General features: G+C 40.2%; 1 protein-coding gene across 5 annotated transcripts in view; it reads left to right on the top strand.

Annotated features, from left to right (window-relative positions):
- Window positions 1-13,705, top strand: part of PRKCD (protein kinase C delta) — a 135,498-nt gene that overhangs the window by 74,846 nt on the left and 46,947 nt on the right. For all 5 annotated transcript variants that reach the window (XM_030570367.1, XM_030570366.1, XM_030570370.1 and 2 more), the window contains exons 2-3: window positions 941-1,077; window positions 6,811-7,010. In XM_030570367.1, coding sequence (XP_030426227.1) covers window positions 963-1,077; window positions 6,811-7,010 — 315 coding nt within the window. In that variant the 5' untranslated portion in view covers window positions 941-962. The remainder of the gene's footprint in view (window positions 1-940; window positions 1,078-6,810; window positions 7,011-13,705) is intronic.

Genomic DNA, 13,705 nt, shown 5'->3' on the forward strand with positions numbered 1-13,705 from the left:
CACAGTGATTTTACATCTCTGCCGGCTGCCCTGGGCACTCAAAACATACTGCTGGGAAGGGTCACATGACCACTCTTGTGGCTTCCCTTTGCTTCCCTGTCAGAAAGCCGTTTTAATGTGGGGAAGCAAATAAATTTGCTGGGGACATAAATTCTGTGCATGCACGCAGAATTCTCCCAGGAGTAGAGCAGGCAAACTTCTAAGAGAATCTTCCAACTGGGAGAAAGCACTTTTTAAAAAATTAACATCTCTAATTATGCCAAGTGAGCCAACATGCCGCATGATAGTTGGTCACATCCACTTTGTCAGATCACATAAGTGCTTCCAAAAAAAAATCATAATTTTGTTAGTCTTAACAGATAAACATATTCAAGGCAGTGGAAGCTCAACAAGTTTAATGCACATGTAAGGTCAATGTATTTGTGTTACAGTTCAGTTTTGTAGCTCATAGACACTATGTTGAGTGTTTCTGTAGCTTTGATGTTAAGCTCCATACCAATAGAGGCACTTAATTAATCCATTAACTAAGCACTTCTATTATTATGGAGCTCAACATCAAAGTTAATCTTTTAACAATATGCTGCACAACCTTATGCTTTCAAAGGAGTGTGAAGACTATGACTATGAATTGGACATACTGGGGAGGAGGTCTCTTCAAACTTGTGTCTGGCTAAAATATCCTCTTAGCTGTATGTAATAATGTGTTTTTATTACACTTTGCTTTAGTTTTAAGATCATGCTCTCAAAAATTACTCCTAAATTTTTACCATGCAAGTTTTGCGCATTCAGATAGAAGCATTAGCAAAAGTTGTAAGGGCAAATTTAGAGACTGGATTTGGGGTCACTCTGATTGAGGAACCTCATGTTAGATTTTGGTTTTCTTATCTGCTTCAGCCCAATTTTTTATTTTTAGGATTTATATTTTCTTTTGTTCACCTAGGTTTGTTCCACAGTTGCGAGCAATGGCTCCCTTCTTACGGATATCTTTCAACTCATTTGAGCTGGGACCTATGCAGAATGAAGGGGAGCAGCTGCAGCCCTTCTGCGCTATAAAGATGAAAGAAGCCTTGACAACAGGTACAATAATGACTGACACATTTCTGTACTTAAATATGCTTATTAGAAATTACACACACTACACACGTGCTGTGGCAGGACTGCAGGACTCAAGACTCAGTCCTGCAAGGTGTTGTACACTCTTGTCCTGATCCTGAAAAGCACTTAGAAGCGTTGGCTTCACTTAAAGAAATAATGGGAGTACTTGTGGCACCTTAGAGACTAACAAATTTATTTAGTCTCTAAAGGTGCCACAAGTACTCTTGTTATTTTTACGGATACAGACTAACTCAGCTGCTACTCTGAAACTTAAAGAAATGTGAGAAGTTCCATTGACTTCCGTGGAATCCATGCTTTCGCTGAATGTGGCCCAGATTGCTCAATGCTTTGAAGGATCAAATTCTTTCTTATTAATTTCCTGTTTCTCTACAAAAAAAATGTATGTGGCAAAACTGTCTAGTTGTCCTGTTTGCATGGAGTATTGTGGTGACTAGCTAGTGAGCTAACATTCGCAAATCCACTGTCTGTGTGCTATCTAAATTGTAAAATATGCTTACCTGAAAGTTTGGGGAGAACTGTGGAAAAGCACGCTAAATTACCTTGGGATGAGAGCCGTTTTTCTCAAATGCAGGACGGTAAATGGCTGCAGTGTGTTAAATGAAATATATGTTAGTGTAGAAACTGTCTTCCTATAACAAGAATTTAGGCCCATTTCTTCCTATGATATTTATCTAGTGGTCACTCATGATAGCTGCATTGAGTGAGCTGTAAAATTATAGGAATTGCTATGCCATATCAAACCCAAGGGCTATTATTCTATCTCTGACAGTTGCCAGCATCAGATCCTGCAGAGAAATAGCAAGAAACACCACACTAGGCAGATGTGGGATAATCTTCTCCCCAATATATAATCGATAGAGATTGTCTTAAGACCTAATGCATGAGGTCATAAGTTTATCATCAAAAGGCTAAAATTTAGTGAGTAAGGATAACGATGGAAACAGAAATGTGTATATATAAAACTAAATACTTAGATTTCCAGAAAGCCTTTGACAAGATCCCTCACCAAAGGCTGTTACGTAAATTAAGCTATCATGGAATAAAAGGGAAGGTCCTTTCATGGATTGACAACTGGTTAAAAGACAGGGAACAAAGGGTAGGAATTAATGGTAAATTCTCAGAATGGAGAGGGGTAACTAGTGGTGTTCCCCAAGGATCAGTCCTAGGACCAATCCTATTCAATTTATTCATAAATGATCTGGAGAAAGGAATAAACAGTGGCAAAGTTTGCAGATGATACTACTCTCCTCAAAGCAGACTGTGAAGAACTTCAAAAAGATCTCACAAAACTAAGTGATTGGGCAACAAAATGGCAAATGAAATTTAATGTGTATAAATGTAAAGTAATGCACACTGGAAAAAATAACCCCAACTATACATACAATATGATGGGGGCTAATTTAGCTACAACGAGTAGGAAAAAGATCTTGGAGTCATCATGGACAGTTCTCTGAAGATGTCCACGCAGCGCGCAGAGGCGGTAAAAAAAGCAAACAGGATGTTAGGAATCATTAAAAAGGGGATAGAGAATAAGACTGAGAATGTATTATTGCCATTATATAAATCCATGGTATGCCCACATCTCGAATACTGTGTACAGATGTGGTCTCCTCACCTCAAAAAAGATATACTGGCACTAGAAAAGGTTCAGAAAAGGGCAACTAAAATGATTAGGGGTTTGGAGAGGGTCCCATATGAGGAAAGATTAAAGAGGGTAGGACTCTTCAGCTTGGAAAAGAGGAGACTAAGGGGGGATATGATAGAGATATATAAAATCATGAGTGATGTGGAGAAAGTAGATAAGGAAAAGTTATTTATTTATTCCCATAATACAAGAACTAGGGGTCATCAAATGAAATTAATAGGCAGCCGGTTTAAAACAAAAAAAAAGGAAGTTCTTCTTCACGCAGCACACAGTCAACTTGTGGAACTCCTTACCTGAGGAGGTTGTGGAGGTTGGGACTATAACAGCGTTTAAAAGGGAACTGGATAAATTCATGGTGGTGAAGTCCATAAATGGCTATTAGCCAGGATGGGGAAGGAATGGTGTCCCTAGCCTCTATTTGTCAGAGGATGGAGATGGACGGCAGGAGAGTGATCACTTGATCATGGCCTGTTAGGTTCACTCCTTCTGGGGCACCTGGCATTGGCCACTGTCGGTAGACAGATATTGGGCTAGATGGATCTTTGGTCTGATCCGGTACGGCCGTTCTTATGTTATATTCTAAATATAATATGCTTCATAGTCTCTATTTAACTTCATCAGGCTAAAACCTTTGTCTAAAATAGTTTCTCAGCTAAAGTAATCTCTCAACATCTCCAGCCAACATGGCTGGGATCCCTCTTTCATGAATTCAAAAAGCACTGATCTTTTTGCTTTCTCAGTGAAGGACGAAAAGGTGTCCTTTTTGCCTTCCCGTTGTATCTCCAAAGTTCATTGTTTTGTCCCCAGCGTCAGGATGACAATTGTGGTTTATTCCCATGTGTGCTGACTCCATGTTGCCTTCACATCCTCATGTCACTGTCATATGCAAATAGTCTTCCATTGTGTTAGCTTTCAATGCTTATTTTACATGTGAACCAATGCAGACGTATGCATCCTTTGTCTAGTCAAAACCTGCTTGTTAAGCCTGTTTTGATTCAGTCTTTAAAACATATTTCCGTGTGTGTGTGTGTACACACACATACATAGCTCTGTAAATATCAACCCTACATACATCTCACAATGATTTTGAGGATCAGTGTGACATAAGCTTTTAGTAGAGACCTCATTTGACAATCTTTGCTTTCATAGTATTTGTGCATTGTGGTGGGTGTAGTGAGTTTGTCAAGCCAGTCAGAAGTTACTGTTACAGAACAATGAACCCTTTTGCCAGTTGGCATTGAGTGGTTCTTAGGGTCACAGGCAGTAAGGTGACACAAAACAAGATCTAGCAACCTCATGCTGAAAATCCTGTTTTAATAGAGCTGGAAAAAAGAGGCTTACCAGGGGGCTAGAGCGCCTCCTGCACACATTCTTCACAATGCGCCTTCCCCCCACCCCCATCAGCTGTTGCCCTTGTCAGGTGGGTCTTCACTGGCTCAGCCCTCCGGCTGAGTCACACACAGTCAATATGCATGAATGCACAAATGCTTTCTGGGATAAAAGGTCCAACAGCCCAGAAGGACTACTGAGGAAAGGGAGAGAAAACAGGTGCAGTCTCAGCTTTCCTTTCCCCTCCCAATCTCTTTCTCCTTTTGGAGTGGTGGTGGATTGGGCCTTTGCAGTGGGAAAAGAAGTGTGTCCTGTGGACCTAGAGGATATCATGAATAATTTTGTTTGGACTTAACGTTACTGCATCCTGAGTAGGGAAAAGATCATCCCTTGGGACAAAGATAGAAACACTAGGAAAAGTTAATTTGTATGGGGTTTGGGATTAAGCAGATTATAAAACATTAAAAAATAATTTAAAGAGATCCTTGTAAATAGACAAAATAGGAAAGGACTGAAAGGATAGTGACAAAACCTTTCAACATTCTTCTCTATTGCTGTTCGTCAGTGACATTGATGTATTAATTTTTAGGCAGGTAACTTGATCAATGACAAGTCCTGACTAATATGAATTATTTTAAATAAATGAATAAAAAGCAACATGGCTTGGTGGAAGCTTTTCCAGCAACTCTGGCTGCTCCTTCAGTCTTAAACATTTTTAAAGAATAGGTACATGTATAAAATACCTATTCAGTGTGTAAACTTTAAACAAGTTTCCACTTAGAATTTTCACAGGAAATGGATCCCTGCTAGTGTTTAATAGACTTTTGTTTAGCTAAAAGGTTTCTAGAAGCCTGGGAACCATTTTTGTTCTGTGAAATGGTTTCCCCATGCTCAGTGCTATAACTTCTGTAAATCTGCCATAAAATATCACTTTTTAATGGGACTTATAAGATAGATATAACAGACCTAAAAAGACAAGGGATTGGGTGCATCTATTTCTCTCTATATTGAAGAATCTCTCCATTAATATACTCTTTCTGACGTCCTGGGGCAACTTTCTATAGTACAGTGCTTTCTGATGAGAAGGTTCTGTTTTTAACAATCAGATGACTAGGCCGGTCTGCTAGATGTGCCATGCAGAAGACCTGGTCTCGATGGCCAGTTTCTTATTGCCCAATGCAGCAGAAACTTCAAGCAATGGGGAGATGGCATGCTCATCCCATAGAGTATAGGGAGTGTCTTGTGGTTCAACAGACACCCTTGCAGCTAATTCAGTACAACCATGTATATCGCCAGTTAGCCATTCCTATCTTTTGTTTGAAAGATGATAGTGATGTTGGAGAAGAAAAACATGGGTATGAGAAGATCCTTTAGGACAATAATAAAAGTTCTGTCTAACTTAAGGCTTTCTATAGTTACTCTCACCATCTGTTTATCTAAAACCTTCATAGTAGCTATAGAGAGTGCTGAATTCTGGAAGGAACTTTTGATTAATTGAAACCTTTGCTATGATTAGCTGTCTACAAGACTGTGAATTCCAGGTAAAAGCTTTTGAATACAAGTAAAGGAGAAAAAACAGAAGGTCATAACAAAATGCAGGAGATACTCAGGTGGCTGTCTGTGAACATTTTGAGAATGCCTTTTGGCAAACAGACTTAAGCTTACTTGTCAAAGCTGTAATTTTTAATGCTGTTCTTGGCAGGCATTCCCTAATAAAGAAATACTAAGGTGTTACTCTTTATTGCTGTTTAGACAGCTCATCACAATGAGCAGAGTGCATCAAACAAACTGTTATTGAACTAATATAAACTTAACTTGGAATTCATGCTTCAGAAAGGTGTTTAGATAATAAGGGCCCAACCTTTTCCTCGTGGGAGTAAACAGGAATTCTACCAGTTACTTTGATGGGAAGAAGATCATGGCCTAACTTCTTTTGGTAGGGGCTGTGCTCTTGTTCTGGTTTGTACAGCACTAGCACAAGAGAATCCCAGTCAGTGACTCTGCACCATGATAATACAAATAATAATAATAACTGAAGCACATGCATGCTGTACAGCAGGAGGGTGGTCTTGAAATACTTTGAAAGCTGTAGAAATCATGACTGGATCAGACCACAGTACTTTTTAGAGTGCCTTTTCCCTATGCTGCTTCTGAATAGAACTGTGAGAAGAATGTGAGAATAGGTTAGGAGACTAGTTAACAAGATTTTTCAGCTTCCAGCCACCTGCCGGAATTCAAACTAGGCCAGCATTAAACATCTCTTAATTTGTCATCTAGTGGTGGATGCCTGACGTGAGAAGCTAGTGATCTAATCCCCATCACACAATATACTAATGCCTTCTGGGCATTTTCATCAAACAGTCTAATGACTGAACTGAATGTCCATGGACACTCAACTAACCTCTGAACACTACCATATAGCTTATCCCTCTAGATCCAAGTTGATGCACATTAGCATTTTCTCTGCTAGTGCCTGTGCTATAACTGATATGTGGATATAAACATAACTCTCTAGGATCAGAGAGTTTACCAATGTCTGAATATTTTGGTGCTTATCCAGGTGGCAGCCCCAACCTCATGCTTTCTGAGGTTCAATTCTGCTTATGATTTCATAGTGAGGGTCACCAGTGTTGTTGTTTTTTCCATTTAAAGTCAAATCAGATATTGTCATATGTAGAGCCATCACTTACCACTTATCTCACTTTCTGTATGGTTTTCAGAGAGAGGAAAAACTTTGGTCCAGAAGAAGCCCACCATGTACCCAGAATGGAAATCTTCCTTTGATGCCCACATCTATGAAGGGCGTGTCATTCAAATTGTTCTCATGAAGGCAGCAGAAGACCCACTGTCTGAGGTTACTGTAGGGGTATCAGTCTTGGCAGAGAGGTGCAAGAAGGGGAATGGCAAAGCAGAGTTCTGGGTAAGTGTGAAGATGAATCCGTTCCAAATCACTCTATTATGTTTTTTGTCTTGATTTCACTCAAGCTGAACAGATACGCCATTTCGCTTTTAAAGTATGAGTGTTTGCTCCCTTTTGACATGCAGGGCAGTCTGTCTAAGTAAGACAGTTATTTTAGAACTGCTAATGATGTAGATAATGAAATGCCAATGTCCATGAAGTTGATAGTAAAATCCTAGGCTTCAATGTCTGAAAATAATAACGCGTATCACACTCAGAATTTATCTTAAGAAGTGTGATCAGCATATATGTTAATAGAGTTGGATTATCATAATGAACATGTATGTGATAAAAAGTGAAGCTAATTCTAAGTCTCTTTCATTTTGTATATTGCTTTTCAAAAATAATAATAAATAATTTCTACTTGTGCTGGAACGAGTTTTCCTTTCCTCTTGACCCTCTGCTATTTGATCACCCTTTCTTGCCCTCATGTCCTGTGACACATGTGACCAGTTCTGTTTACAAATGCAGTTTTGAATGCCTTGTTTCTAAACAAAAGCTCACTGTTGCAATGATTATCATTTTGTCTCTGCTATTTACGTGGCAAATGATTTGCAAACCTGTTAAAACTTCCTCATTAAATAAATAGATGATAGAATCTTTTGGATACCACTGTCTCATCTTGCCCTTGAGTAAAGAGCAGCTCTGTCTTATGGGATGAGGGTCCGGTTTATCTCAAAAGATTGAGTGTTTTCTCAGTAGTCCTGTGGTCTCATATATAATATTTTACTAAATGAGTTCTCCCATAAAACTTTGACTCAAGCATAGAAAAATAACAAAGTAGGGGAACCTTGTGTTTAAAATGACTTCAAGTTAGGCAATATAAAATTCATCAAAACTTTCATAGCTGCTTCATGACATTTTACAAATTTCCTAAACACAGTTCTGAGTCTGAGTTAATCATTTTGGAAATGATTCTGGGTAGACATTGAAAACCTGAAGTGACAACAAGATGGAAATGTTCAAAATTATGTTTTCAATAGAAATGGGATCAGAACCCTGGATCTGAACATTCAAACATCTGGTGAAGTTCAGATCAGAATTCAAACTTTGCAGCCTGTGTCCATCTCTGATATTTAATATATTGATGTTTTCATTTGATTAATTTGACTTAACTGATTTTCATTAACTAAAATTCCTACTGTCATATTACAAAACTGTTCCCCCTATCCCTTCTATACTTTCATAGTTTCATACATTTGAAGTGAACAAGGAAATATTTTGCTAATGCATTTGTGATTTCCCCTTTTTCCCCATTTACTGAGGTAGACCAGACCCTAGTCCCATAATACAGAGCTGCTGTATCACTCAAGGTCAAGATGAATTAGTGGCATCCAACAGAATTGTTTTGGTATTTTGAAGTGCTTGTTCTCATTACTTACAGCAGAGGAATAATCCATGTTTAAAATATTAGTGGGTCTCTGCATATTAAATCAGTCATTCAGAAATACATGCCTAATAATTCAGAGTCTATAAACTGAGGGAAGTGCTTATGCTTGCCATAATTTGAATGTGACCTCTCCATTTATATGGTTGGGGGCACCCAATTATGATTGTACCCAGTAAGAAAATATATAGTCTCACCCCTTATGCACGTAAGGGTAAAAGTGGACTCCAGAGAGCTCTACCAGAAGGCTGCTGTGTCTGATAATACAGGAACCTGTCTATCTCTGCCCGTGAGAGAGACAAGATATGTGAGGTAATCTTTTATTGGCCCAACTTTTGGTGGTGGAAGGAACAAGCTTTTATGCTTCACACAGCTCTCCTTCAGGTCTGGGGAAGGTAACCAGTTCGTCTAAGCTAAATACAAAGTGGGACAGATAGTTAAGCATAAGGGGTGCACACGTGCTGTAGGTGTCCACTTAAAATGATGTGGGCAATTAAGGGTTAACAAGTAGTGGAGTGTGTTACAAATTGTGGTAAAGAACCATAAAACCCAGTGTCTTTGTTAAGTCTGTGGTTTTAGTGTCTAGCAGAGTTATGAATTTAAGTTCCCATGCTTGTCTTTGAAGGTATTACGCAAGTTTCATTTTAGGAAAAGGACTGAGAGGTCAGTATGTTGCTTTGTGAAAAGTGTTTTCCCAAGGATGATACTGTGTTTTTGTCTTGTATCGTTTCTCTGAGTGAGTTTATTCAGGAGCATAGTGATTGTCCAGTTTCATCCACATAGTTGTTTTGGGGACCTTTGATGCACTGGATGAGGTACACCACAGGTTGATAGGTATATGTGGGGCCCACTGATCTTGAAAGATGTGCTGTGGTGTGTATTGGTCATCATAACAGTGGAGATATGTTTACAGGTTTTACATCTGCTGTTCTGGCAGGCTTCTGGTGCTGCTTTTAGTTAGTGTGCCCTGGTCTGTGCGGAACTTGCTTGTAATGATGACCGTGATGAGACTGGGGGGTTGTTGGGAGTCCAGAAGTGGGGGGATTGGGATGTGGTCCCCGTCAGGTATGGGTTGTAATTGTTTGATGATACCCCATAGGGGTTCTAGTGTGGGGTGGTAGGTAACAAATAGAGGTTTTCAGTCAGTAAAGGCAGTTTTAAGTGCATTTAGTGTATCCCAGTCTTCCTCTTTTGGAGCAAATTCTGCAGTATCTGAGTGCCTGGCTGTAGATAACCAATTTCTTGGTGTGTCTGGGGTGGTTACTGGATCTGTGGAGGGAAGTGTGATGATCCATGACTTTCTTGTATATAGTCAATTTTTGAAGCCGATGTTGGTGTTCAGGAAGTCGATACTAGAACAGTGTTCTAGGGTAAGTTGGATGGATGGATGCTGGTGGTTAGATTTCCATCACAACTTCATGAGGGAGCTTAGGCTGTCTGTCCAGAGGATGAAGAAATAATTAATGTATCTCAGGCATATCTTTGGTTTTGTGGTGTGTTTTTTCAGAAATTCTTCCTTGAGGTGGCCGTTGAAGAGGTTGGCAGATTGGAGAGCTATCTTAATACCCGTGGCTGTTCCTATGGCTTGGACAAAGTGTTTGTTGTTAAATGTGAAGGATGAAATGAGTTTGATGTGTTTGTTGACAGTGGATTTCTGAGCATTGTACATTATCTTGGAGGTATTTGAGGCAGGCAGTGATACTGTTATGGTGAGGGATACTGGTGTATAGGGAGATGACATCTCTGGTGGCAAGGATGGTTTTCTGTGGGAGGTTGATAGTGTCTTGAAGGAAGCTGGCCCTTTGTGTGGTGAGTTGTTTGAGGATGGTTTTGTGTATCATGATATTCCTTCAGTAAGAGTGCCATGGCAAGATATGGGTCTGCCTGGTTTCCTTTGTTTGTGTATCTTGAGAAGCAAGTAGAATGTGCCTTAGGTGGATCATGGGGGATGAGATGGTAGTTTTCCTTAGAGATGTTTGAGGAAGGATTTGATGGTGTCTTTAAATTCCTGTGTAAATTGTGGGGTGGGTGGTCTTTGCGTTCTTTATAGTAGATGGGGTCAGAGAGTGTCTGATGACCTCATTGGCACAGCCATCTGATTAAGGACTACAATGGTGCCTGATTTGTATGCTGGTTAGATTACTATCTGGTGGTTGGAATTGAAGGATGGTATAGCTGTTCTTTGAGTGGTGGACAGATGGTGGTGAATGTGATGTTTTTGTTGAGGATTTCAGTCAATTTTTTTGTTCCTGAAGCAATCAATGTAATGATCCAGTCTGTGCTTTCATCCACTCTGGGAGGGACCAGTCAGATTATTCTTTTTTCTTGTGACCGTCTGTGGGGATGTGATAGTTGAGGGGGATGTTGTCTTTGTTGCGAAAGAATTGATTGAGACAGAGTCAGCAGAGGAATGTTTGTAGTTCTCCACATGTTAGTTCCAGTTCAGCAGAAGTTAATTTCCTTGGAGAGTACGGATAGCTCAGTTCCGGTTAGGGGTAGTTTTGATAGATTGATGATGTGAGGGTAGTGTGTAGTATCCAAGTGGTAGGCCTCTGCCTTTCACAACATGGCTAGTGGAGTGAGTGTGGAGGAAAATTTTACTCAGTGAGAGTGGGCTGACCTGACCTCCTTAGAAGCTCTTATGTTATTCTGATGTTTAAAGCTTTCATCAAAGCAGCTGGGTTTTACCAGAACTCAGTTACCCAAGGAGAGAGTGTACCACTGGGTGTCTTGGTGCAGGAGGAGGGAACAAACAAGTACCAGCTTGCACACTGAGTTCCAGAGTCGTCCTGCCAGTGCACGGCAGGATGGCTCAGGACAGTTGGTGGAGAACAATAGTGGGGAGTATTCTTGTTGCTGCTCTGAAGAGGAGTGAGTGGAATGCATCATTTCTTGGTGTGTGCAACACGCTGCAGTATATGTGCTTAAAGGCAGAGGGTTAGGAAGGTGGTTTTTGGTTGCATCCATAACCAACAAACCACTCCCCCCTTTGGGAGGCAGGTGTTATGGCTTCATGGGCCCCTTCTAGCCCTTTCTGAATGCTATTTATATAGGCCCAGGGGGTTGTTACATGCATCTGTTGGGTACAGGAAGGCCTTTTGCACCTTTTACAAGTACATTTCTGTAGCACAGAGCGGGATTTTGCTCTCAGCAGATTCTAATCAATGTGAAAACAAGTATTTTAACTGCACCCAGTAATACAGGCACAGCAAAATCTAAATGGTGCAACACAGGATATTTCACCACAGGATGAGGCTTGATTGTGTTGCTCCACTAATGTTCTGAAAATGGATGCTGCTGCACTTGAAGGCCTCTCCTCATCTTGCTGAAGGAGAGAGAGAGCCTTAACCATTATGTTCTTCCCCAACCCAAACCGACCATCCAGAAAAACATAGAGGCCAGTGAAGAGCAATGAAAAGGAAAATGACATTCCTGACCTTGTCTTTGTGTATGTTTGCACTGTACCGAGCACTGTTCAGGCCCTGATATTGGTTGTGGCTTTTGGACACTACCATACTATAAGTAGTAATAAATGATAACATGGGAAATGGGGTGAGGAGAGAGTGTCTAGAATGAGAGTCCAAGACGACATGTCATTCCGTTGATGCCAGATGCACAGTGCTACACATACCAATATGGTAGTGGTATGCACTTTAAAATTACAGAGGTATAGAAGATAATGAGCCAAACAGATTTTAGAGGACATCTTTATTAAAATGTGCTTAATTCTAATTTTATTTACATATATTGCTTGGATACAATATTAAAGGATTTGTTCACCCTTTGTATTCCAATGTGACACTTTCAAACTTTGCACAGTGACCTTGGGTTCCCTGCTGTTCTTCAGACCGGCATGTTTCATTTTCTGGAAGTTAAAAATAAAAAAAGGGTGAATTTGAGCACAGGTGAATGGTACTGTGTAGACAGCATTGTAGACTCAAGTCCTCTATTATGCTTGCAACAGGTACAGTGCAGGCAGCACCTATGCAATCTTCCTCCATATTGCATTAATCCTGACCTGAAGGGACCATATCTTGAGACAAGAAGGTAGTTCAGGCCCCAATGATCTGTCTTAGGTCTGCCAGCAGAGACCGCCAACTAATAGGAGTTGTGGTGTGAATCCTTGTCCACCACTAACTTTACATAGACCAGCAAACATTCATCACATGGTAATGACTTTTGGTCATTAACAACCATCATCTGATCTTAATCACTGACCTAGGGATGAAAAACTCCATTCTCCCACTACATTTCTGTCTACCATCCAGCTCTCTAGTAATCCTTATGTGGTATCTGGCCCTGACATAAGAGGAGAAAGTCAGAAATGCAATCCAGGAAATGAAGAGTGGTAAGGTAGTGGGATTTGATGAAAGTCTTGGGCGAGAGAGACATAAAATGGATGAACAGAGTCATTAAAACCACATGGCAAGACAAGAGAATTCTTGAAGACAGATGCCATGCTATGCTGGTCCTAATACATAAGGAGGGAAGCATCAATTAACATGGAAACTGTTGGTGGATAAAACTGTTGTTGCATGGGATGAAGATACTGGAAGCGAGGGATAGGAGAATGATGGAACTCCTCATCGAACAAAAGTAGTTCAGCTTTAGGAGAGGACACAGTGCCATCTTCGTAGGATAGTTTATGGACTTCTATTAACCCAGAAGGATGCTCACACCAGCCTGAGGTTTAATTACTATGGTACATGCTCTCTACAGATGACTTAAAAGAGTGATCTGAACATGTTTTGGAAAAACAAGTCCCTTTGAAGTGTAAGTTACATTGCACCGGGGTTGGCCCTAACTCCCTATGCTGTTTATCATACCGGTGGGCTATGTTAGCAGGAAGATCAGTGTAAATCAAAATTAAGAAAATAAAAAACTAACCACTCAGTTAGTTGTCTTGATTACATCAGAAACAAAATAAAAAGCTCAACAACACTTTGACTGTACTGCACGGTCTGTCTGACACTGGTACATCAAAGCATTGAAAGAGGCAAGAAGAGGTAAAAAGAAATAAAGTTGGCATTGTCACTGCAATGAAATACAAGGGTTTGGAGAAATATCCCTTTTTCCAAAGTCATTATCCTGTAATTTTACTTAAATGACACTTTCTAATTCTATTGGAGCAGCAAAGAATCCTGTGGCACCTTGTAGACTAACAGACGTTTTGGAGCATGAGCTTTCGTGGGTGAATACCCACTTCCTCAGATGCATGTGACATGCATCTGAGGAAGTGGGTATTCACCCACGAAAGCTCATGCTCCAA

The sequence above is a fragment of the Gopherus evgoodei genome, chromosome 7 (genome assembly GCF_007399415.2).
Source record: "Gopherus evgoodei ecotype Sinaloan lineage chromosome 7, rGopEvg1_v1.p, whole genome shotgun sequence".
Lineage (NCBI taxonomy): Eukaryota > Metazoa > Chordata > Testudines > Testudinidae > Gopherus > Gopherus evgoodei.